The sequence below is a fragment of the Chiloscyllium plagiosum genome, unplaced genomic scaffold (genome assembly GCF_037043375.1).
Source record: "Chiloscyllium plagiosum isolate Xiang-an unplaced genomic scaffold, Cpla_swu_hap1 HiC_scaffold_1, whole genome shotgun sequence".
In the NCBI taxonomy this organism is placed as follows: Eukaryota; Metazoa; Chordata; class Chondrichthyes; order Orectolobiformes; family Hemiscylliidae; genus Chiloscyllium; species Chiloscyllium plagiosum.
The window spans coordinates 48,895,916-48,922,148 of record NW_028270139.1 but is presented as its reverse complement, the minus strand read 5'-3'; the positions used below and the strand labels follow the sequence as shown (position 1 = coordinate 48,922,148).

At 39.7% G+C, this 26,233-nt stretch overlaps 2 protein-coding genes across 7 annotated transcripts in view; one reads left to right on the top strand and one right to left on the bottom strand.

Moving 5' to 3' along the window:
- LOC122551785 (protein FAM184B-like) overlaps positions 1–21,589 on the top strand; it is a 194,201-nt gene extending 172,612 nt beyond the window's left edge. For 3 of the 5 annotated variants that reach the window (XM_043694275.2, XM_043694284.2, XM_043694251.2), the window contains 3 exons: positions 9,763–9,855; positions 12,616–12,821; positions 19,443–21,589. In XM_043694275.2, the coding sequence (XP_043550210.2) occupies positions 9,763–9,855; positions 12,616–12,821; positions 19,443–19,530 (387 nt within the window). In that variant the 3' untranslated portion in view covers positions 19,531–21,589. Of the gene's footprint in view, positions 1–9,762; positions 9,856–12,615; positions 12,822–14,383; positions 14,813–19,442 lie in introns of those variants that run through there. The other 2 variants (XM_043694259.2, XM_043694266.2) reach the window with 2 other exon arrangements.
- Positions 21,590–24,658: 3,069 nt separating this feature from the next.
- The window catches only part of haspin (histone H3 associated protein kinase), a 66,018-nt gene continuing 64,443 nt past the window's right edge, over positions 24,659–26,233 (bottom strand). For both annotated transcript variants that reach the window (XM_043694296.2, XM_087986767.1), the window contains exon 15: positions 24,659–24,984. In XM_043694296.2, the coding sequence (XP_043550231.2) occupies positions 24,777–24,984 (208 nt within the window). In that variant the 3' untranslated portion in view covers positions 24,659–24,776. The remainder of the gene's footprint in view (positions 24,985–26,233) is intronic.

Sequence of the window (26,233 nt, the reverse complement as noted above, 5' to 3'; positions counted from 1 at the left end):
GCTGCTTCCATGCATCTGCTGCTGCCCTTATCCTTCTAAGTAGTAAATGTTACAGGCTTGGAAAATGCCATTGAAATAGCCTCCGTGAATTATTGCAGTGCATCTTGGAGATGGTAGGAGTAAATATTTAAGATGGTGGATGTGCCAATCAAGTGGACCACTTTGTCTTGGATAATGTTGAGCTCCTTGAGTGTTGTCGGAGCTTCACTTATCGAAGTGAGTGGGGAGTATTCCATCATACTCCTGACTTGTACCTTGTAGGTTATGGATTGACTTTAGGGAATCCAGAGATGAGTTACTCACAGCAGAATTATTAGACTTCGCCCTGATCTTGTAATCATAGTATTTATATCTGTCTGATCTAGTCACATTCTGGTTGATTTTAACCTCAAGGATTTTGATGGTGGGAGATTCTGGGGATGTGATGCAATTGAATGTCAGGGGAACATGGTTAGATTTTCTTTTGTCAGAGTTGGTCATCTCCTAGCAATTTTTGTGGCATTCTCTTACTACTTTGTTATTTATGGAGGGTGTTCAGATCTTGCTGAATGTGGACACAGACTGCTTCAGTATCTTGGAGTTGCGAATGGTGCTGAACATTGTGCAATCATCCCCCACTTCTGACCTTATGATGAAGGGAAGGTGATCAGAGCAGCGGAAGATGGTTGGGCCAAGGGTTCTCCCTGAGGAATTTCTGATGGTATGTCCTGGGATTGACCTACAATAACGACAACCGACTTCCTTTGTGTAAAATGTTAATCTTTTATTTATTTATGTCTGCTATAAACATTTTAGTTATAACAGTCGCCATTATTTTTAGAAATTGAAAATAGATTTGCTTTCAGCTATATCATAAGCTTTTTAATAGTGAGTGAGTTAAGTTCTTCACTAGCTATTAAAGGGAAAAATGGACATGTATGTAAATCCAGGGGCATCTGTCAAGATATTTTCAGAAGAAGATTACTTCTTCAATTTCACATCTGAAAATTGAAAAACAAAGGTTTTTTTTTACATATGACATTCCTGTGGCAATCCTTTAATGTGAAATACAGGTTCAAATGCAGTTCAGGAGACAGAAGATGATTGTCTTCCACAGTGACAACTGTCATGCTTCAGTAGGAAATCTTTATCATCACAATGCTATTCACTTCAACAGAACAGTTATTTCTGCCAAGGACAAATATTCGAGGCTGTGCAATTAACTGCATTCTAACAGTCTCCGTTTTCTTCTTTGCTCAAATGTGACAGGGATAAAAAGGAGCCATGAATTTCTGTCAGGCTTTTCAGTGCCTGTTATTTTGCAAACTGGCCAACATGAAATTTCAATGCATGAAACAAAATCAGAGGTGTGACTTTACAATGGAGGTGTACAAGTCTCCTGAGATAGCAGCCTCAACAATACAACAGCCCTTACTCCCATGATACTTAATAGCCCTAAGGCATTGCAGTAAATGTGACTTTGACTATAGATTGTAATGCCCTGGATAGTTTCTAATTTAGCAATACTGCTTGCTGAATGTTAATGTTTGCTGCTTGTAAATGTATTTAAAATATTTCTGCTTTAACTTGATAAAAGTGAGAGATGCCAGTGCCAGGTAACAGGATACATTTCCATCTTGTGCTACCTAACATGGTATCATCAATCAATTTGGTTAACTCTTTATAAATATATCTCGGACAATGAAATAAAATGGTTAAAAACTGAGACCCCCACCCCATAAATAAAGATACTTGGAGCCACCAATATTCACATTCTGCTAATTGTAGTAGATACCCATTATACATACGCTGTTTTCTCAAACTCCAACCCAATCCCCTACCCTTGTCAATTTTATTGATAAGCTTCTGGAAGTCCACATAAATTAATATCCTTAAGAATTCCTTTAACTGGCATATCTGCAATCTTCTCCAAAAAGAAAAGTGCTAAGATTTGTAGAAGGATATCTGGCAGATTCACAGAAATGTTCCTAAGCACCCTTTTTGGCATGCTGCATAAACGTTCACCCCTTCGCCCATTAAAGATTTCTGTGATGCTGAGTAAGAATCGAGACCTGTATGACCAGAGTTTATGATTAAATTGCCTACAGTATGGAAACAGGCCCTTCGGCCCAGTAAGTCCACTGAAGACTTACCTCTGAAGAGTAACCCATCAAGACCCATTCCCCTAGACTATATTTACCTCTGACTAATGCACCTAACACTATAGGCAATTTAGCATGGCCAATTCACCTGACCTGCACATCTTTGGATTGTGGGAGGAAAGCGGAGCACCCGGAGGAATCCCATGCAGACGTGGGGCGAATGTGCAGACTCCACACAGATGGTCGCCTGAGGCTGGAATCGAACCCAGGTCCCTAGTGCTGTGAGGCAGCAGAGTTAAGCCAGAATTCTGTGCCAGGAAAATGCAGTATTTCTGGGCTTTATTCTTACCACCAAATTCTGCTCATTCAAGTCTCTCAGAGCTAAATGCAGAGCGATTAGCTGATGATTGTAGGCTAGATGATCTGATATAGATCTGCACAAAGATGCAGATTTGTGCTGCATCTAAATTGGGGCTTCTAATATATTAGGATCATCATTCAAGACGACAGTATTATTTTCATAGAACTAGTAATCCAGAACTAGTATTCCTGATAAAGGGCTTTTACCCAAAATGTTGATTTTCCTGCTCCTCTGATGCTGCCTGACCTGCTGTGTTTTTCCAGCACCACACTCTTGACTCTAATCTCCAGCATCTTCAGTACTCACTTTCGCCTAGTAATCCAGAATCCCATGCTAATATTCTGAGGACGTAGGTTCAAATCCCACCGAGGAAGGTGAATTAAATTTTTTTGGTTAAATCTAGAAAATCTACTCTAATGGTGACCATGTAACCACTGTTGATGGTTATAAAAATCCATTTAATTCATTAATTTCCTTTAGGGACAAGAATCTGCATTCCTTATCTTTCTGGATCTGGAGTTGCATGTAGGCCAATGTGAATGACAAGGAATAGGGGATAATTACTGTCGTGGCCTGTGATGTCCACACCCCATGAATGAATGAATACAAAACATGTTTCATACTATGCAAGACAACAGATGAAAGATGAATAATGAATGCAAGGTTAGTTCAGTTTTGTATTCTAGAGTTTGCTTCATATCAGTTTAGGAGAAGAAGAGAAAGTTTTAATTTTGAGAGGGAGACACACCAGAAAGATAGGTGAGCATTGGCCGTGCGAAGCATTTGGAGCACAGGCAGAGTATTATGAAAGGGTCTGCAGGGAAGAATGTAAGTGCATCCAAAACACAGTGGATTTCAGAGAAATTACATGAACAGTATCAAAGCAATAAAAAACTGGCATTTGAATTGTGAAGGGAGAACACATGCACAAGAAGTTAGAATCCAAAAATAACATGGAGACGAATTAGAGGCTTAACACTAAAACCATAAAGAGATTTAAATGCAAGGATGAGAATATTAAGTTTGGAACCTTTTGGGATTAGGAGCTAATGGAGGCCAGTGACAAAAGGTGGTGATTAAAAGTGGGACTGAGGTTGAGATGGAATACAAGGAGCAGAACGTTAGCTAACTTGTGGTTTAGCCAGGGATCATTGCAATATTGTATCTGGCAATACATGGAGGAGGATAGAAATGGTGGATGCGTTGATTTGGAATGATGTGGTCAATGATACATAGATCTAAGGAAAACTCAGGGTTGAGAATTTGAGACATGACTGGAAATGAGATTTGAGAGATTATATATACCAGAGAAAAATGAGGGAATAGAAATTCATGGACTGGTGAAAGAGGAATCTGAAGCAAACTTTCAGAAGACTGAAGGTAAGAGTTATGGGGCCAAAATTTCAGAAGCCAAGAGATTGGCAAACCTAGAATTTTCCACCACAGCTGATGTGCCATTATGGTTCTGCTCCAAGCCATTTTAAAAGTGGCTGAATGGCTCCTGACTCTCAAAGTAGACAGATACGTTAATTAACTATGTTAACTGTCTACTACTGCCTCTTACTCTGCTATGCTGATTGGCAGTCAAGATGCCTTTTAAGTGGTTAAAATCCAACTTGTGAAGGGAGGAATAGGCCTCCTGCTGGCAGATGGAGGATGAGCATTGGCTTTATAAACTAATCACCACAGACACTGTACTGCAATGACCAGGGTGATAACATTACAGCTGTTGTCTCCTATTTTCATAATTTGGAAACCAATTCAGAGGCCATTTCCATCTTGAGTCGTCCTTTCTCGCTCGGTCTTATTCCCATTCTCACGTGCCCTCTCTCCCACCCCCACATACTTCGTTGATTCTGATTTGTCATTTATGGGAGCCCTCGATTGATCTTGCAGATCTGGGAGCTGACCTGCCATTTTAAATTGGACAGTGAGCAGGCCTTCTTCCCATTAATTTGTCTTATAGGGTCAACAATGGAGGGTCAATGCAGAGATGTTCTCCTAACATACGGTTCCCAAACCCAGAAGAAAAGGTTGTGAGAAAATATTGACCCAGTGTTTTCTTTTATCTTTTCCCAATAAATTGAACACACAGCATTCTGTTATGTGTCACGTAGGTATATTAAGTGCTGCATCACACAATTTAAACAAATAGCACAATGTGGTATCTGGCAATGCTTTAGTGATCTTTATTGTTCTGAAATCTGTAAGTAATTTATAAAATTGCCTATTCACAGTACATTTTATTGTGAATGATTTCGCTCTGCTTTTTTGTTAGGTTTAAAACATTACAATTTTAAAGCATTGAAAAGGTTTCCAAAATTTCTAGGGAAGTTTTCTTTTTAAGTTGTCACTTGAATTCAATACAAGTTAAAGTCTTAGTATGTAAAAGCGCATGCTAACTCATTATCACTGATTTTTACCATAATCGTACACATGAATTTCATCTCTCCAGAATCTGACACAATGCTGCAAGGTTTGATCAGTTTTCTTGAGGGGAAGTTAGATTTACTTTGACCATGAACTTACTTCCTCTGATTAGATCAAGCAGTTTGTAGTGATGAATGTTATTATTAGGATGATAACACCACCACCACCAATGCTACAAATGCTAATTCTGTTTCAGCACTGTAAAAATGAATATCTGGTTCTATTGTGCAGGATTATCTCAGTTGAGGTAACTGAGGTGCACCAGACAAAAGGGTAATCAGGCTGTTGGAGTAAGAGAGTGAATTGGTAGGGGCATATTTGTAAAAGACTGCTGTTTGCCACAGTGCACAGTCTATATTTCCTTCCATAGAAGAGAACATAGCCAGTAGGCAGAAATGCTGTAGTTCAGGGTTGACAGACATGAAGCATGATGAGGTGGCTATCGAGCCAAGAGATTTTGTAATCAGTCTGACTTTTTAACTTTTTTTTTCAAATTGATACTGTACAGGTAAGAAATTGCTAAAGTATTCTAGTTGTATTATGGAGAGGCTCCTGAAGTAAGTTTTCTCGAGCAGCTTTAATGAACCATGTATACAGTTTGCATGCAGATTTCCAGTGCTGTTAGTGCCTGCTGGTAATATAGAGACGGAGTGTCCACTGCGAGATCACATTTTTGTTGTATAATTGTCCCCGATTTCACCATAATTCAACATGCTAAGTCAGATTTAGTCAGAGAATACTCAAATACATTTGAAAGGGTGATTAAAGTAGCTGCTGGGACTGTCGGATGTTATTTATAAGGACTTCCTTAAAGTATTGGTTCAAGTATCTAAAGTGACATTTAGCTAATAGTGAAGCTTGTGGAATTGAAAAATAATTATTAACCTGGTTCAGAAATTGGATGAAGTTTGACACAATAGAGCTGACTGTGGTTAGACTAGTGATGACGTAAAAATCTGTGGGACCTGAAATAGTCAGCTTTTTTTCTAAGTGATTTTAATGGTATAGTTTAAAATTGTATATCCATAGTAGCCATTGACACTAAAATAAGTGATAGGACCCTGATGGGAAGAATCCACTGGAAATCAAACACTACGATTGCAATGACCGCCACAAATGTACAAATGACTAATTGAATCATATAGAGCTTTTTTACAACTCTAACTATCCAGGATAAAAGAAATCCATGCTGAAAATGTGTTGCTGGAAAAGCGCAGCAGGTCAGGCAACATCCAAGGAACAGGAGAATCGACATTCAGGAAGAAGGGCTTATGCCCGAAACGTCGATTCTCCTGTTCCTTGGATGCTGCCTGACCTGCTGCGCTTTTCCAGCAACACATTTTCAGCTCTGATCTCCAGCATCTGCAGACCTCACTTTCTCCTCCTAAAAGAAATCCACACCAAGTTTTATCAGTAATCAAGAAAACAAAATTCATTTTTTATCAACAAACTTATCATTTAACAAGTGGATACTACTAGTCAAACTCAACAGTATAAACAACACATCAGAGAGATCATGGATGGAAAACATTTAGAAAAAGGAATAAACGTTGTAGACTAGGAGTCCAAATCACGAGGTGACTTTAGTCAGTTCCTGTTGTTTTTGGTGATGTCACATTGTTGACTCAGAGTGATGGTAGATCCTCAAACCAATCAGTCAGTTGGACCTAGGTCCTTCTGTAATTTAGAAGTTCTTTGCTTCAGATTCTGAGTCTGTCTCTATCTACTGTCAGTTGGGTGAGAGAAAGACTTATCTTTGGTTGCAGGCTTTTTATATGTATGAGTGCAATTGCTCAGGACTATGATAAACTGCAACTTTAAAACTAATGCAAACCCAAAGGCACCTCATGCCAACATATCTCTCAACATGAGGCAGCATGGTGGCTCAGTGGTTAGCACTGGTGCCTCTCAGTGCCAGGGACACTGGTTCAATTCCACCCTTGAGTGATTATCTGCGTGGAGTTTGTTCATATTCTCCCCATGTCTGCATAGGTTTCCTCCGGATGCTCCAGTTTCCTCCCGCAATCTAAAGATGCGCAGGTTAGGCGAATTGATTGATTGTGCTAAATTGTCCAGTGTTCAGGAATGTGTAGGTTGGGTGCATTAGTCAGGGGTAAGATATAGGGGAATGTGTCTGGGTGAGTTACTCTTCAGAGGGTCGGTGTGGACTAGATGGGGTGAAGGGCCTGTTTCCACACTGAAGGGATTCTATGATTCTAAAAGTACCAAATCCAGTTTCTAGTGTAGTTGGAAGGAAGAAATTAAAATGATAGATTAAATCATTGAGCAAAACTGTAGCAAATGGGTTTCAGTGGAGGAAAATGTGTTATCAACTTACACTGAAAAAGAATAGAACAGTATTCTAAGTAGGGAAAGGCTAGAAATATTTGAAGCTCTAAGAAATTAAAATGCCACTAACTGTTACAGAAAATGATCAAAAGGGGTTATTGTAATGCTATTTTTTTTATATCCAGTGAATCGAATATAAACCATGCCTTAGCAATCCCTTTACAACCTCACTTCTGAATTTTGAACATGACCATTTGAACTCCTCTTCTGTTGTCATCATGGCAAATTCTCTGGGGAGGTGTCCTCTCCCTGCTGCATGGCCCCTTTCATCTGATTCCAATACACTTCTTCAATCAGGACCTGTCCCTCTTGCAGTTTACCTGCACATGACCTCTTCATTTGGATCTGTCAGTATGACTTTGCCTGCCCCAGGTTTTTCTGCTCCCTCACTCACTCTGGCCTGTGTCCCTCTGACCTTGTTACATTTCATTCCATGGCTTTTATTTTTAAAAATCCAAGCTGCTGATGAGGATCATACTATTATCGCCAGGCATACTAAATTCTACCTTTTGAGGTTGAGCACCAACTCTCAAACAAGTTTTCTAATCTCCCGTGACCATGACCCTGAAGGTAACATTGAACAGATGGGACTGTGAAACCAGGAGAATGGGATGGAGTCCTTACAGGAAGCACAGTGCACTGATGTGCAGTCAAGACCATGGAGAGTCCGTGGCTTTATGGTCAGTGGGCATTGGTAAAGGCCTGTCCCGGCAACGGTCACATATGGATCATGTGAATGTGAGGGAAGGATGCAAATTAGAAGCAAAAATGGATTAATTTTTCAGTTTCAGATGAGAGCAGGAAGCAGCACTGATGCTGATTTCCATGTACTAGGGAAGAACTGTGGGAAGACTCCTTCAGTAGTACCTGAACAAGGAATGATTGACATATTCCACAAAGAAACCAATGCTTGGGACCATGTGGGTACTCATAACCACACCTTTTAAATTGGAGAAATTGGGATGAGGTAAAGGAGAGCGAGAGAGAGAAAATAAAGCAAGAGCCAGGTGACCCACCAGGTGGGGGATAATCAGGCCTTACATGGGGATCAGAAAGCCTTCTGGCCATCCTGCCAGGGAAATGAGGGATTTCACATCCAGCTGGGGCCAGGAAACTGCACATCATTGGGCTAGAATAAAGCATCAGACAAATCACAAATCCATCTGAGAAGAGACTGGAGGAGGGGAGAAAGAAACAGGAAGAAATAAGATATTGGTGGGGCAGGAACAGACTACGGGTAGCATCAGGTTCTAAGAAGGAAGTCACTCAGCCCAGCACATCTGCTGTATCATTGATTAATAACATGACTGATCTGATCATCCTCGACTTCACTTTCCTGCCTTTTCCCCACAACTCTCAATTCCCTTTCTGATTAAAAATCTGCCTACCTCTGCCTTGAATATATTTAACTACCCAGCCTCAACTGTCCTTTTGCAGTAAAGAATTCCACAGATTTACAACCTTGGAGAAATGAAAATCCTCATCTGTCTTCAATGTGTGACCCCTTTATTCTAAAGTTATGCTGTCCAGACTTAAAATTGTAGATTTAAACAAATTCTCCGCTAGAGCATGGCGTTAGAGCAGTATGGCTTCCCTGTTTAATCTCCCGTGACCATGACCATGACCTTGAAGGTAACATTGAACAGATGGGACTGTGAAACCAGGAGAATGGGATAGAGTCCTTACAGGAAGCACAGTGCACTGAAGTGCAGTCAAGACCATGGAGAGTCCGTGGCTTTATGGTCAGTGGGCGTTGGTGAAGGCCTGTCCCGACAACAGCAACAGTCACATATGGATCATGTGAATGTGCAGGAAGGATGGAAATTAGAAGCAAAATGGATTAATCAATTATCAGAATAATCAACTATCTGAACAAAATAGTGCCTGCCCCTCTTGTTTGGATAATCAAAATTCCTCTGTATTTAACAAAGGATGTATTGGCATTGAAAGCTATTGAATAGAAATTCAAGTGCTGATTGTGTTGACTTACCAAGAACAGCTAAATAGATTAGGCTGTTATTCAATAAAGCTCAGAAGAATGAAGGGTAATCTTATTGAAACATGCAAGATTTGGAGGGTGCTTCAGATATTGTAGATGTTGAGAAGATGTTTCCATTAGTGGGGTAATCTCAAACTTTGGGATGTAGTTGCAGAATAATGGAACACTAATTTTACAAAGATGTGAAGGAATTTCTTAAAGGGTGGTGCAAGTTTGGAATTCTCTATCTCCAGGGAGTTGTGGAAGCTGGACCCCTGAAAGTATTTAAAGAGGAGGTATAGAATTTTGAAATATGGAAGGGTTGAGGGCTCTGATCAGCTGGCATGAAAGAGGAGTCTGGCCTGGGACAGATTAGTTATCATCTTTTTAGGCTGGTTGGGCAGGCTTAAGGGGTAAAATGGTCTACTCTTGATCCAAGTCTGTAGTTCCCAATAGAATCAAAAGTCGAAACTTTATTATAATATTTTGGAATGTTTTTCTGGCTTAAATTCGTTTAAATAAATTCACATTTGATAAAATTCTTTATTGTCTTAAATTGACAGGATGAAAGAAGATTTCACCAATTAGCCATGGCAAACAGTGAAAGTAGCATCAATAGATGTCTGTATGCTGGAACCTTCACACCGACCTTGAAGGTAAATTGTCTATGTTACACCAGCTGAAAGTTATGACTTTTCCGAGTGTTATGATCCCAGCTGATACCTTTACTGGACAAGTCAGATCCCAGAATGAAATCTGGCTTGGTGAATCACTTTTCAAAAATTAACATGGCTGTCTTTCACCTAAATATAGGAATTAGGAGCAGGAGTACTCCATTTGGCCCTTGAAGCCTGCTCCTTCGCTGATCATAGCTGATTCTTCATCTCCGTACCATGTTCCCACTTTCACTCCATGCCCCTTGATGGCTTTAGTATCTGAAAATATTATCAATCTCTTTCTTGAACATGCTCAGTGACCAGGCCTCCACTGCCTGCTATGGCAGTGAATTCTACAAGTTAACTACCCTCTGAGTGAAGAAATGTTTCCTCTCATGATAGTCCTGCCTCCTCATCTATTAGCCTACTGGACGTTCACTGCACTTCCTCCATGGCAAGTAAATCTTTGCTTAGGTAGGGACACCAGAACTGCACACCATATTCCAGGTGTGGCCTTAACAAGGCCCAGTATAATTGCAGCAAGACACCTTAATTTAATTTCTCCTGTAATGAAGACTCATATACCATTTGCCTTCCTAATTGCTTGCTGCACCTACCTATTTACTTTCATTGACGTACAAGTAAAGCCAGATCCCTTTGTACATTCACATTTCCATATATATATATATATCACCATTTAAGTAATATCTGCCTTTATTTTTCACTCGTGTATAACTTCACATTCATCCACATTATACTGCATCTGCCATGTGTGTGTCCAGACACGTAGCTTGTCTAGATTAACTTGCATTCTCCTTTCAACTCTCGATCACACCCCGTTTTGTATTTTCAGCAAACTTGTAAAGTTACTCTGTAGTAAATATGTACATAAGCCAGCTTTGAGATGTTGGAAATATTCCCTCTGGTAGCTGCTCTAGTCTGTTGCAGAATTTTAAACCCTGCAGAAATATGGTTTTCTTCCCCCTCCCAGTCTCTGTCACTCTGGGATAATGTTAGAGTATGTAAATGACCAGACCTCAGACAAGAACTTAGTGATTTACATATCAAATGGGGGAAGCAATGTCTGTTTTTGTTTCAGATCCCCAGCATCCACAGTTCTTTGTTTTATTTTTGTTGTATTATGTTCCTAATTATTTGGTTTAACTTTTAGTGCCATGCTTAATTGGCTATTACAGCTATCCCTCATGTAATACTCTGAATGTGTTCCTGAAACACAATGTATTAAATGAAAATGTGCTAGAAATTACTTTTTTGTAAGAAAACATATAATAAAGGTGGGTTAGATTCATGACAGATAACTTGTACATTAAAACTTAGGGGCTAACCTTGAACTTTATTTTCCCCAAAAAATCTTTTTCCACTTAATGCTGTTAGATCCACCAATTATTTCTGTCTCTTGTTCCCATTTTCCACATCTGACCTTCACATACCTGCTTGCTCCCCCTCTTCAATCACCTTGTGACATCTCTACCCCATCTAGGCTGGGAGAGAGGCAGTGAGTAAGTGGGAAGCAGCAAGGAGTTTGTCAGATTTAAGGAAACGGTGAACAGGAGGGTGAAGACAGGGAGAGGTTGGGAGGTGTTTAAAAGAAACTGTGTATTTATAGTTACAACATGATTCTTGGCAAATACACAGGGGAATAATGATGCTGAACAGAAAATGAATGCCAAGGTCAGCATCATTAATTTGGATAAGTTCTCCAAATCATGCCAAGACTAAAGAATGCACTTTTGGAGGGGGGTTGTAACATACAAAGGCTGCGTATTGCTGAAGAATGTTCAGCATGAGACTGCATTTCCACAATTCATGGAGTGTCAATCCATTGCCACAAATTACTGTACATAAAGTCATAGAGATATACAGCATGGAAACAGACCCTTCAGTCCAACCCATCCATGCCGACCAGATATCCCAACCCAATCTCGTCCCACCTGCCAGCACCTGGCCCATATCACTCCAAACCCTTCCTATTCATATACTCATCCAAATGCCTCTTAAATGTTGCAATTGTACCAGCCTCCACCACATCCTCTGGCAGCTCATTCCATACACGTACCACCCTCTGCGTGAAAACGTTGCCCCTTAGGTCTCTTTTATATCTTTCCCCTCTCACCCCAAACCTATGCCCTCTAGTTCTGGACTCCCCATACCCAGGGAAAAGACTTTGCCTATTTATCCTATCCATGCGCCTCATAATTTTGTAAACCTCTATAAGGTCACCCCTCAGCCTCCGACGCTCTAGGGAAAACAGCCCCAGCCTGTTCGGACTCTCCCTATAGCTCAGATCCTCCAACCCTGGCAACATCCTTGTAAATCTTTTCTGAACCCTTTCAAGTTTCACAACATCTTTCCGATAGGAAGGAGACTGAATTGCACGCAATATTCTAACAGTGACCTAACCGATGTCCTGTACAGCCGCAACATGACCTCCCAACTCCTGTACTCAATACTCTGACTAATAAAGGAAAGCATACCAAATGCCGCCTTCGCTATCCTATCTACCTGCGACTCCACTTCAAGGAGCTATGAACCTGCGCTCCAAGGTCTCTTTGTTCAGCAACACTCCCTAGGACCTTACCATTAAGTGTATAAGTCCTGTTGATTCACCGATTCGTAGCAGCTTTCAGACAATCAAATTTTTCAACAAAAGATCTGGGCCATTATAGTACTTCCCTGTAAGGAGTGACTAATACAATTTAATGTATTCTCTTTTTTTATTTTCTGATTTGTTAACTTCAGAAGAAGAGAACAGAAGACTTGCCAGTCCGGGTGGTCAGTGTTCCCAACCTGAGTTCATATGAGAAAAGTTTTCTAAGCTCAGAATCAACTCCAATCAATAGGTTTCCTCTAATGACTAAATCTCCGAGCCTGGACCAAAGCCTCAGCAGCACGTCAAGGTTATTGAATCAGCCTTCACAAGTCCAGCCATCTAAACAAGCCTCGAGGTATTACTATACTCGTTAAATTGAAGCTTTTATTTTAAATCTTAAATCCCATTGATAGCTTCCACTAATTTTTTTTTTGGAATTGGGTATAATAGTATGTCAAGTTTTAAATTGATGTGTTTGTCCTTGAATAGGGCAGAGTCATAGAGTCATAGAGATGTACAGCACGGAAACAGACCCTTCAGTCCAACACATCCATGCCAACCAGATATCCCAACCCAATCTCGTCTCACCTGCCAGCACCCAGCCCATATCCCTCCAAACCCTTCCTATTTATATGCCCATCCAGATGCCTTTTAAATACTGCAATTGTACCAGCCTCCCACCACTTTCTCTGGCAGCCCATTTCCCACACACAACACCTTTTGCATGAAAAGGTTGCCCCTTAGGTCTCTTTAAATCTTTTCCCCCGTCACCCTAAACCTATGCACTCTAGTTCTGGACTCCCCTACCCCAGGGAAAAGACCATGGCTATTTACCCTATCCATGACCCTCATGATTTTGTAAACCTCTATAAGGTCAGCTCTCAGCCTCCGACATTCCAGGGAAAACAGCCCTAGCTTATTTAACATCTCCCCATAGCTCAAATCCTCCAACCCTGACAACATCCTTGTAAATCTTTTCTGAACCTTTTCAAGTTTGACAACATCCTTCCAAAAGGAATGAGACCAGAATTGCACGCAATATTCCAACAGTGGCCTGACCAATGTTCTGTACAGCCACAACATGGCCTCCTAACTCCTATACTCAATACTGACCAATAAAGGAAAGCAAACCAAACACCACCTTCACTATTCTATCTACCTACGACTCTACTTTCAAGGAGCTGTGAACCTGTACTCCAAGGTCTGTTTGTTCAGCAATACTCCCGAGTGTAAAAGATCTGCTAAGATTTGCTTTCCCAAAATGCACCACCTTGCATTTATCTAAATTAAACTCTGTCTGCCACTTCTCAGCCCAGGATTGGGAATAAAGTCAGGGGAGTTAGAGGTACTAGTTAGTGGATATGATTTTGTGGAATTTGACATTAACTAGTGACATAGGCGAAGTGTTTTTAAATTGATGGTTGGGCTTAAGCAGACTCTTGCTGCTGATCAAGCAAAGATTACTGCTGGTTCAATTTGATGCTTGGAGCCATAGCAGTATACTGTAATTACTTCCTGGATCTCTCAGCTGAACTTGGATGTCATGCATTTCTACTGATCCTTAGTCACTTGATCAGACAGATAGAAAATGTCTTGCAGACATTTTGAACATAGATTTATAGTTATGTTTAAACATCTATTGTTAGATTTCTTTCATTTTGCTTATCTTCAGAAGTGATTCCTCAACTTTTGAAAACAAATCACTTGTAATTATTTTAGTAGCTGCCTCTTTGCTTCTTGCAATTAGTGTTTGGAATTGACTATGTTTGATTGAAAAACATCTTAACTTTTCTGTTTGTATTTGTCTATACATGCAACAAAAGTTTAATTCCAATTTGTAGCTACTACACCAACACAAAATATTTAGCCAAATGATAAAGTGCTCTCTTGTATTGACATTCTGCTTTCCACAACAAGCTGAAATTTAGAGTAAACGATAAAGAGAAGACCGACTTCAGGGAAAAGCTCCAGAGTAGCTACTCATCTACCAGAAATGACATCGCATCTAATCAAGAATGTGAAAAGTTGCCCAGTCTGTCCTGGCTACAAAAGCAGGTTAAATTTAAACTAGCCAGTTATCTCTGATCAGCAGTAAAACGATGAAGAGAGTAAATCAGCAGTGGGATTAAATGGCAGCTATTCAATGATTCATTGAACCACACAGTTGCTGACCTCAACACAGCCTTTGGGCCTGTTTTACTGGAGTGGGAATGGGGGAGGAATGTACTGTTCACCTTCCTGGAAGAAAATGTCAGATCCAACTGATCCTTTTCAAAGGCCTGTCTCAGTAATGACCTGCTCACAAAATGTTAAACAAACTGAGGGTCAGACCTCCTCTTGGTGCACAGGGGGAAAAGGCAATGTACTTTCAAATAAACCTGTTAGACTACAACCTGGTGTTGTGATTTTTAACTTTTGAACCTGTATAAGTTACTGCTTGGATCTCAGTTGAAGGATTGTATTGAGCACATACTATAGTGAGGATAAAAATATATTGGACACAATACAGAAGAGATTTACAAGAATGGTTCCAAGGATGAGAAACTTCAGCTATGAGAATAGACAGAAGTTGAAAAGGAGAAGGCCAGGAGAATATTTAATTGAAAGAGTGAATGGGGAGAAACTATTCCGCCTACAACTAGATCAAGAATGAGAAGGCATAAATCAGAGCAATTTGAAAAAGTAAATGTGATGCAAAAAGTAGCAGTTTCATGCAACAAGTGGTTTGAGTCTCAAATGCTCTACCTGGAAGCATGGTGGATGCCAGTTGAATTGTAGAATTCAAGATCACATCAGATTTTTTTACTTAAATAGTAATAAAATGTAGGATTATGGGGAAAGGGCAGGAGAACAGCTTAGCCGTTAAGCTTCTTCAGAGAGCCAGTACAGACACAATGACTTCCAAATGGCACAGGGACAATTTTGTAATTCTCTGAATTCCCACCCTCCATCTAATTGGCACAGGTGCTGTCAGCACTATAAAGAAGACTGTAGAAATCATTGGCATCCACACCCTGAAAAGGTCCTAGGCTTTTAGCCTGGGAAGTAATCAGACATCTTTGGGAGAGGCTGTGTTGGAGTTGGTTTTAGAGGAGGAACAATGTGGTATAACATCTTGGGCTAGGGCACTGATGGATAAGGGTGCATCGGTCTGAATGGGTTAATACTGAGGAGTGTCTTTAGCAGCACCACCTATTATGTTGTCAGGTCGACCTGGTGGGAGATTAGCTCTGGACCCTTTGCAGAAAAAGATCATCCTCCACAGTCTGTAACATGGGAGGAGTTTTCGAAGGGTCTGAGCAACATGGGCGATGGTGAGATTTGTGGCAGAATCAGATTAGAAGTCCAGTGAGGCTTACCTCGAAGCCAAGGGCATTTTTCTCCATCTTTTACATTTTTGCCAAGAAGAAAGGCAGGTTTCTTACCAGACAGAAGCAAACTACCAATTAAGGACCATTATTGTTGTTCATGGCCCAACTCACCTGATTAATATTCAGCTTCCTATCTTACCAAATATGCAAAACAAGCTAGACTGAAAGAAATCTCATCGTGAAAGTCAATGAAGACATCTGCTTGTCCTTGTTGTGACCACCCTCCATGTTACACAGCAACAAGCAGCATGTCATATCCACTGACATTGGCATCTGACATTTGCCAATCCCCATGACCATCTTGCCACCCATTGATCTTCTGGCAGGCCAATTAGGAAGCAAAAATCTGCATTGCAAACACACCAGCAATTAACATTAAAAGGTTATTCCAATAGCTCATGGACTAGACCAGGCTGCATCTCAGGGCTGTTCAAGGGCTTTCTTAATGCTAACCCACTTAGCACTCTGCCTTATCATGTTAATTAGACCAGTGGCATAACCAGGCAGTCTGCTTTGTTGATCAGAAGTCTCAGTCAATTGGCTGGATGTTTTGCTGTGTGGTAGTGATCTGCTTCAAACTCACACCTACACTATATGTCAACAGTTTATGCAGTAACCAGGTAGCCTTCTCTTGAGGTAGTAATTGTCCTTGAAGTCCACAGAGGCACTCATTGGTCAGGTGTTCCCTGAGTGAGTGAGTAGGCAGCACGGGCTATGAATGGTTGGTGGTGTGGGAGGTTATGAATGAAAAAGAGCAACTTGGGGGGGGGAGGGGTGGAATATTGTAGGCAAATAGTGGGAAAGTGTGAGCCTTGGTAGGAGTTGGTACAGTAGCAGGAATAAAATGTGTATGAGATACTGGAGTGGACCACTTCCCTTGGTGGAACAGAGAAGATTGTTTTCTTACAGCACTGCTGGCTGTTCCTCCAGACAGTGGAGACTTCCCTACCTGAGTGGCAACTTCAGACCAACTGCCAGGAGCAGATGTTGTACCCTCCTCTTCCAGTCCTTAAGGCAAGGATTACACCTCTTTGCATCACCTCATCAACCCGGAGCTCCAGGTCCCTATCAGAGAATCATGTGCCATTTTGCCCTTGTACAACATCCTCATTACAACTGTCTTCTGCTGAGCAAGACAGCTTTGGAATGTTGGTGTTTATTCAAGTGGACACAGCAACCTTTTGGTGAGTTGTTTTGGTGCGTAATAAGGTGGAGCTGGAATTGGATAAGAGGACACCATTGGAGCAGAGTAGGCAGTTAATGTAGTAGGTTTGGCAAGATGCAGCAAGAAATCGCACTGAACCACATGGTGAGAACCCCTCCCCAAAAAGAAACTCAACACACTTAGCCAAACAAAATGCAAGATTCAGTCCAAAGTTTATCATACCTAATTGCATGCTTACATGCAATAAATACAATAAAACAATGACCTGTTGGAAATCTGAAACAAAAGCAGAAATAACTGGAGAAGCTCAGCAGTTTTAGCAAGATCTGTGGTGAGAAAACAGAGTTAACATTTAGAGTCCAGTGAACCTTCTTCAGCACAGATCAGTCTAAGCTAGAGTCTTGATAACGTCAGGCCTGGCTAACAGGTAGGAGATAGTGAGGACTGCAGAGTCAGTCAATAAAGCGTGATGCTGGAAAAGGCACAACAGGTCAGGCAGCACTTGAGGACTGTTTTGGGCATGACCCTTCATCAGGACTGATAAAAGGTTATGCCTGAAATGTCAACTCTCTGGCTCCATAGGTGCTGCCTGACTTGCTGTGGGCTAACAGGTGTCAGGTAACATTATTTGTGCCTGATAATAGACACCTAACAAAAGGGAAAAATCCAGCCATCTTCCTATGATTTTTATGTTTGAGGTTCCTAGCATCAAAACCTAATAATTTTTTTGGTGGAGGTGGGGGGCAGTTCACTGTTGTCCAGAAATAGAACTGGACCAGCCATATGAACACTGGTTATGAAGACAAAGAAACTAGGTACTCAGATGGATAGCTCACATCCTGAACCCCTTAAAACTTCAGTCACCTTCAAGACTCAAGTTAGCAATGTCATAAGATACTCACTATTAATTTAAATGGATGCCACCTCAACATCTTAAAAGCTCAATACCAAAGAGGACAGAGAAAAAAAAATCCTGATATTAACATTGTACTTTGGCTGTGGTATGTAAATCTTAAGGATACAATGCTGCAACTGATCAAGGTTACTTTTGCAAAAGTCTTTTAACTTATAAATAATAATGCAAAACCTTTGTAGGACCATTAGCAAGGACTATAAGAATTCTGCAAGAGGTCCATTCTATCACCACCTCCAAGATCATTAAGGATGAACAATAACTATACACAGTCTTTTCAGTACCTTTATCCAGAGAATTTTTAAAGGTGTAATGGAGAAATTAACATGAATTACTGTGATTCCAAAGTGTGGATATTCAAAACATTCCAGATGCAATATCTGTAGATAAGGGAACAATTACAAGAAACTATAGAGAGACTTATACCACTTGTAATGTTTTTAAAAATTGATTCATGGGAATGTTGGCTTTGCTGGCTAGGCCAGTATGTATCGCCCATCCCTAATTGCCCAGAGATCAGTTCAGAATCAACCACATTGCTGTGGGTTTGGAGTCACATATAGGCAAGACCAGCTAAGGATGGCACTTTCTTTCCCTAAGCAACATTAGTGAACCTGATATATTGTCTACAATGATTTCTTGGACGTCGTTCAACTCTTAATTCCATATTTTTATTGAATTCAAATTCTAACATCTGCCAGGATAGGTTTCAAACAGAGGTCCCCGGAATATTAGACCATAAGATATAGGAGCAGAAATCAGGCCATTCAGTCCATCAAGTCTGCTTTGTTATTCAATCATGGCTGATGAGTTTCTCAACCCCATTCTCCTGCCTTCTCCCCATAATCCTTGATCCTCAAGAATCTATCTATCTCAGTCTTAAATATACTCAATGACCTGGCCTCCATAGCCTTCTGTGCCAATGCAGTCCATAGATTCACACTCTGGCTGGAGAAGTTTCTCATTACCTGTATTCTACATGGTCTTCCCTTTACTCTAAGGCTTTGCCCTCAGGTCCCTGAGTCTCTGGATTTGTAGTCTAGCGATGAAACTACTAGACCATAACCTCCCTTTCAGGAGCTACAAGAATCTAAACCAATACCTTAATATTTTTTTTAAATGAGAGCAAAGTATTTTTCTTTGCTGTAAATTGTATTTATTGTTAGTAATAAGGTAATAAGGTTTTGCTGACTAGCAATTTATATCTAAGGGAAATGTCAGATTAAATTTAGAATATCATTATTGGAATATAGTAGCCTTTAATGAATTTATTGCAATCTTAAATAGAGAATACTGTTAAATGGTCTATGCTTCCACCTATTTTTCTAATTCCATCTTTTAAGAGAATACATACCAGAAAAGAAATCGACAGATTCCATACTGTTAGAACTTCAAAAGCCTTGTAAGGTGTTAAGTCCTCAAAAGTATATTAAATATAACATTATAGAATAAATATAAAGATTAAATATGTAGCATCAGATCTAATCTTCCAACAATGCAAATTAACTTTTTCTGTTCCCATTACAGCATTTCAAATGAGAAAGGCAAGAATAAAGAAACTAAAGGAAAAGATCCTCAGCGACAAGAATGGTTCACAAAATATTTTTCATTCTAGGAATGAGCTCCATGTCTATTTATTCCCATTTTGCAAATTATTTTTCTTTTTTTAATGTTCTTCTCAACTAGCATTTGCCAGATTCTATCGGAGATTGTAAAGGCATAATGCTTGTAAGGATGTACCAGTGATGTTCAGAACAATTTACAAGAAATTACATGGTGAGGATTAACTAACCTTTACTCCTCCCCCTATGTGTCTCTGCTCAGTACATCCCCAGATCAACTGACTGAGGAAAGGAAATGTGTCTTCTGGCACTTGTATGGAAAGTACCATGTTTCAAAACTCTGGTGCAAACATTAGCATGTTGTCCCACTAGAGCTATTTATATTAAAAGAAATGTTGTTTTATATGCTGTTTTGCCATTCATTTAAAAGTAGTTTTGGGAGACTTACTACTGTTGTCATCAACTTCCCAATGATACAAGGTCATCTATTCAGGGTGCTGGAGTTTCTGCCATTAGTCTCAATGTGACTAAATAAGTAGATTCTCAGCTCATCAATCTTTGGATATTGGAAAAGCAGTGGGGTGGAATGCAGAGTTTGCTTCCTTTTCTTGCCTATTCTGTGAATTACCTGCTTTCATTAGGAGATCATGACTCAAATCTTCATTTAGCAAGATAGAGAAGTTGCCACCAATCTGAATGATTGCTAATAGGTTCTTCCCAGACATTAATATCAATATTTAAGGTTTCTGCCCTCCAGTGTCGGAATGGCAGACAACTATCTTTATGTCAAATGGCCAATATTCAATGAGAGATCAAAGAAATGCTTCACAGATTCTCAAAAATTGATTTGTAGAATATTAGTTGTTAAGCATATAGTAATGTATAGTTTCAGTAACTTTTGAAGGAGTTTATATTATGAAACAAAATGGATTCATGAATAGCTAATTCAAATCCTAAAGAAGAACATGTAAGAGGTATGATGTCTTTTCTGCTAAAGGGGTGTTTAGATTGAAAATGGAAGACTACCTCTAAAGTAAGTGAAGATATAGCTATAAAAGTTAAAACATTGTTGAGTGCTAAAACAGAAATGTTAACCATATGATGATTAAAGGTATTCAGCATTGTATATCTTAAAATTATAAGAGAATATATTAGTTCTAAAAATAAGGACAAGTGTTTGTTGTGGATACAATAAGCCAAAGGGTCAAGGAATTAAAGTAACACACAACTCTGTGAGCAAATAGTTTTACCAACAGAAATCACTAATGGGCAGATTACGAGGAGGTAACAACTATGTATACTCCCAGGAAACAGAAAAAATAATTAAGGTCAATCCCAACTGAGACTTCACCTTTTGTCTTAATTTTCTGGGCATTCAGGACCAGTGTTGACTGTTTCCGAGGTACAGTGCATGCCACCCATATTTTTGAGCTGGTTGATACATCATTACCTGTGGATAATGAGCAGTATTTATCCCAACTGGAAGCACAATGATAGGTCTCCTCCTAATAATTTTGTGTTTGTGCAATATTGCTGTGTTGTACCCAGAGAACCTGGTGCTGTTTGTACAGTTTGTAAATGTGCTTTATTCACTGTCAATATTAAAATAAATAACATTTTCTTTTGGGCAGAGTCAACTAAAAATTAAGACATGACAGCACAAATACCAGAAATGAACTGGATATATACAGATCAATAACAATCACAGCCCTAAACCATTTATGTAATTATTTTGATGATTCCATATCAAGAATGTGTACCAAGTATAATCTTAAGAAAATATAATTTATTCCTTGAAATCGCAGCATAAACTCTCAACATGATTAATATCATGAAATAATGATTTAACTAATAACAAATTCCAGACATGGTCTATGTAAATGGTTTGTGAGTCAGAAGGTTCTTGTTTAGAGCTCTCAATGTAAATTTGTACAACAGTGCAGTTGCAATTGAGAACTGAGAGCAGAGCAGAGTGTCCATGTAGCAGAATCAGGGATAGAACACTATGTAGAATTGAGAATAGTGTTAATTACGATTTTATTTTTAAAAAAAGTACAATTATTCATTTTAAATCAAAATCTATAAAGGCATAGTTCAATATTCAATGATCAGCTTCTGGCCATGACAATTTGCTTATTCCAATGCCCAGTCCAGCCAAATTTTAACCTTTTATAGTTAACAGCATCAGCAGAAGACCAAGTAAAACTTCAATGGAAAAATTGGAAAGAAAACTCTCCAGTGGCTGAGAGTCATAACCACCATATAAAGAAGATAGTTGTGGTTATTTAAAGCCAGTTACTTCAGCCCCAAGCTATAATTTCTAGTTTTCAGATCTTAACCACATGTTTAAATGTAACAATTGACAGTGTTCATTACAATGGTATCAACTGTACCTTTTCTCATAGTTCCTGAACAAATGCAGCCTTAAGTAGAGATTTAATGTTCATTTGTAAAATAATTCATTACCAGTACTTTCACCGTTACATTCCCAGCTCCTGAACATTGGTAAATCTATCAGCAGCAAGCATTGGAAAAAGTTAGCCTGTGATCGGAAGAGTGGCTCTTTACCTCTTTTTCAATTTATGGGGATGATTGGTTACCCCCCACCTCAATGGCAATCCCCATGAGTGAATTTGAGCATCTGCTCACCACAGCCATGTTTTTTTGATTGTTGTCCATCTTCAATGGTTTCATAGAAACAGGAGCACGAGAACACATGCGATCCCTCAAATCTAATGTGCTTTTCAACGTGATTATGACTTATCATTGAACTCAATGCCCTAATCCTGACACCCCCCTGCCCCCAACCCATATATTCCTTGATCCCTTTAGTCGCAAGAGCTTTATCGACCACTTCCTTGAAAACAATGTATTGCCTTCAACTACTTCCCATGATAGTGAATTCCACAGGCTCAGCACTGTCAGACTGAAGAAATTTCTTACCTCCGTTTACCCCTTTTGCTTAAAGCAAGACTTCTGATTCTGGACGTTCCCAAAAATCAGGAACATCCTTCTTGCATCTAACCTGTCCAATCATGTTGGAATTTTATACATTTCTATAAGGTTCCCCCTCATTCTTCTAAACTCTAGTAAGTACAATCCTAAGTAACTCAATCTCTACTCAAGTGTCAGTCCTGTCATCCCAAGAATCAACTTGGTAAATCTTTGCTGCAGCAAGAACATCCTTCCTCAGATAAGATGACAAAAACTACATAAGATATTACAAATGTGACCTCACCAATGTCTTGTTTAATTGCATCAAGACATCCTAGGTCCTGTAGTCAAATCCTCTCACTATGAAGGCCAACATACAGTTTCCTTTCTTTACTGCCTGCTGCAACTGCATACTTGGTTTGTGACTAGTGCACAAAGGCACCAGGTTTGATTGAACATTTCTCTCCCCACCCCACCTCTTAATTTATAGCTGTTCAAATAATCTGTCTTGCTATTTTTGTCACAAAGTGAGGGCAGTGGCAGGGGGGTGGTTGGAAATAAGTTCACATTTTTCTATATTATATAGCATCTGTCATGCATTTATCCAATCAAAGCCGGTCCAAATCACACAAACATCTTTGCATCTTCCTCCTACCTCACCCTTCCACCAAGTTGTCATTGCAAATTGAGATATTACATTTAATTCCCAATTCTAAATCATTATTGTTGGGGTACTAGTAGTAATCTCAGCAGTACCCCATTAATCACTGCCTGTCATTCAGAAAAAGACCCATTTATTCCAACTATTTCCTGTCTACTAATCATTTTTTAAGTTCATCAAAATACACTACACCCAATCCCATATGTTTTATTTTACACATTAATTTCTCATAAGGGACTTTGTCAAAAGCTTTAGATTACTTAGTGTGGAAACAGGCCCTTCAGCCCAACATGTCCACACCGACCGGCCGAAGCGCAACCCACCCAGACCCATTCCCCTAACACTACGGGCAATTCACCTGACCCGCACGTTTTTGGACTGTGGGAGGAAACCGGAGCACCTGGAGGAAACCCACGCAGACACAGGGAGAATGTGCAAACTCCACACAGTCAGTCGCCTGAGGTGGGAATTGAACCAGGTCTCTGGCACTGTGAGGCAGCAGTGCTAACCACTGTGCCGCCCACATGTCTAAATTAATCACACCCATTGGCTCCCCTTATCAACTCTACTAGTTACATCCTCTAAGTATTTCAGTAGATTTGTCATGGCTGATTTCCCTTTTGTAAATTCATGCTGGCATTCAATTGACTTTTTCCACAAGGTGAGAATTCATGCTATCTATTGATGATTGCATTTTTCAGTTCCATATCACATAAGATGATCTAATATTAAAACATTCCAAAGGAATGGTATGTGATGATGAGAGAGCCCAACTCCCAACCAAAGGCCTCTCCAAAAGGAGTAGGGTGGATATTGCCCACTTTCCTGAATGGATGCAGCTGCAAGATTTAAGAAGCTCAATACTCCCCACAGCAATGTAGTCTGTTTGATTAGCAAGCCATTCATCAACTCTCTGCACCCACAGTAACATATCAAGGCTTCTTTGGCAGACTCTTGCAAACCCATAAGGTCAACCAACTAGAATAAGAAGAGCAGCAGGTATTTGGTAAGCAATTTAAAAAGTTAAACCAAGTACTCTAACATCTTCCAAGTGTTTCACAAGCAATTAATTCCTCTGAACCACAATGAGGATTATTTGGAACACAAATCATACTGCATGCCAGAGCCCAAAAGTAGAAATGAACTGAATGACTGATGACAAATACTGGGAAAATTTCCTCAGAGACTTGAATATCCACCAAAACTAAAGCGTAACATCTAACCTGAAGACCAACAGTCCCAAACAACGGAATTCTTTTGAAGATCTTGTACTTGAGCATCAACTTGGATATGAGCTCAGATTTCTGGGGTGAATATTGAACCCACAATTTTTGGCTCGGTGAAGAAGCGACTGACTCAGGCTAATAAATAATAGAAATGGCTCAAAGCGTTTTTGTCTTATCTCATGTTCTACTGGCAAACAGATTGTTTCCAATGCTATTAATAGTACTCCACTTTTTATATGTGCCAAAAAGGAAAACAATTGAAAATCAATTGCAAGCTGTTTGAAAGGTCATATTTAGTAGAATGAAATTTTGCTTTGGAAATAAAAATTAATACTAGATTTAATCTACACATACAAGCCATCATTTTACACAATTTTATTTAAACAATACATTACATGATATTTTACAATATTTATAAAATCACTGCTTTAAAGATCATGGAAATTTATTTACAAGTCTGAGATAAAGACCAAATATTTTAGCTTTTTTGAAACAATTGAGCTGATGTTAATACATCTGCAGCACACTGATACTCTAGACATTCTTGCATGAACTCCTTAAAGGTTTCTATAAGTCTCCTGTGTGCTTTGGTGTTTCTTTTCTTGTACTGCATGCTTAACATTTTGTCAGCCAAGTAATGCAACCATAACACATTTGTGTGTGGATTATATTCTGCCCAGTTGTTACTGAGAAACAAAAGAGAAATAAATATTCAGTTTTATTTAAAAACCAAAAAGAGAAATATGTCTTTTAAAAATAGCAACATTGTGAATTTTCAAGATTTGTCTTCCTATCAACAACTTAAAAAATCAATAATGATAGCAAGTGTACTTTAATTATTCCATAAAATATTTTGGCTATTTCACCATGGCAATGTCAATTGCAACATTAATTTGATATCCATTTATGAAAAACAGAAAAGACACATTTTTCAGTGAAGTTCACATTTCAATACTTCAAATCCTTGTACAGCATCCCTTTAAGATCTATGCTCAAGCAGGGGTTTAAAAATCTATTGACCTCTATACGTATATTATATAACAAGTGTAACATGCTCAGACATGGATTTAAATTATTAGAAATTATATTGTAAAAATGGGACTTCTGGTAACATCATGGCCCAAAGTAATATTTCAGATTGAAACAAATTCTTAATAAAAATTAAGAATTTCTTTTGTGTATGTAAGTTTCAATTACAACTAGACTCACAAGGAAACTAGAAAGGCATCACAAACTAACAGGCAAAAGTGAGGACTGCAGATGCTGGAGCTTAGAGTCTAGATTAGAGTAGTACTGGAAAAGCACAGCAGGGTCAGGCAGCACCCAAGGAGCAGGAAAATCAACATTTTTGGCAAAAGGCCTTCATTAGAAAGGTGGCTGGGAGCCTCGGGGGTAGAGACATAAATGGGAGGGGAGTGGGGCTGAGGGAAAGGTAGCTGAGAATGCAATAAGTGGATGGAGGTGGGAGTGAAGGTGATAGGTCAGAGAGGAGGCTGAAGCGGTGGGAAGGAAGATTAACAGGTGGGACAGGTCATGAGGACAGTGCTGAGCTGGAAGGTTGGAACTGGGATAAGGTGGAGGGAGGGAAAATGAGGAAACTGGTGAAGTCCACATTGATACCATGGGGTTGAAGGTTCTGAGGCAGAAGATGAAGTGTTCTTCCTCAAGGCGTTGGGTGGTGAGGGAGGCCCAGGACCTGCATGTCCTCAGCAGAGTGGGAGAGGGAGTTGCAATGTTCGGCCACTAGACGGTGGGGTTGATTGGTGCAGGTATCCGGAGATGTTCTCTGAAGCGCTCTGCGAGTAGGCGGCCAGTCTCCCCAATGTACAGGAGACCGCATCAGGAGCAACGGATACAGTAAGTGACGTGTGGAAGTGCAGGTGAAGCTTTGATGGATGTGGAAGGCTCCTCTGGGGCCTTGGATGGAGGGGAGGT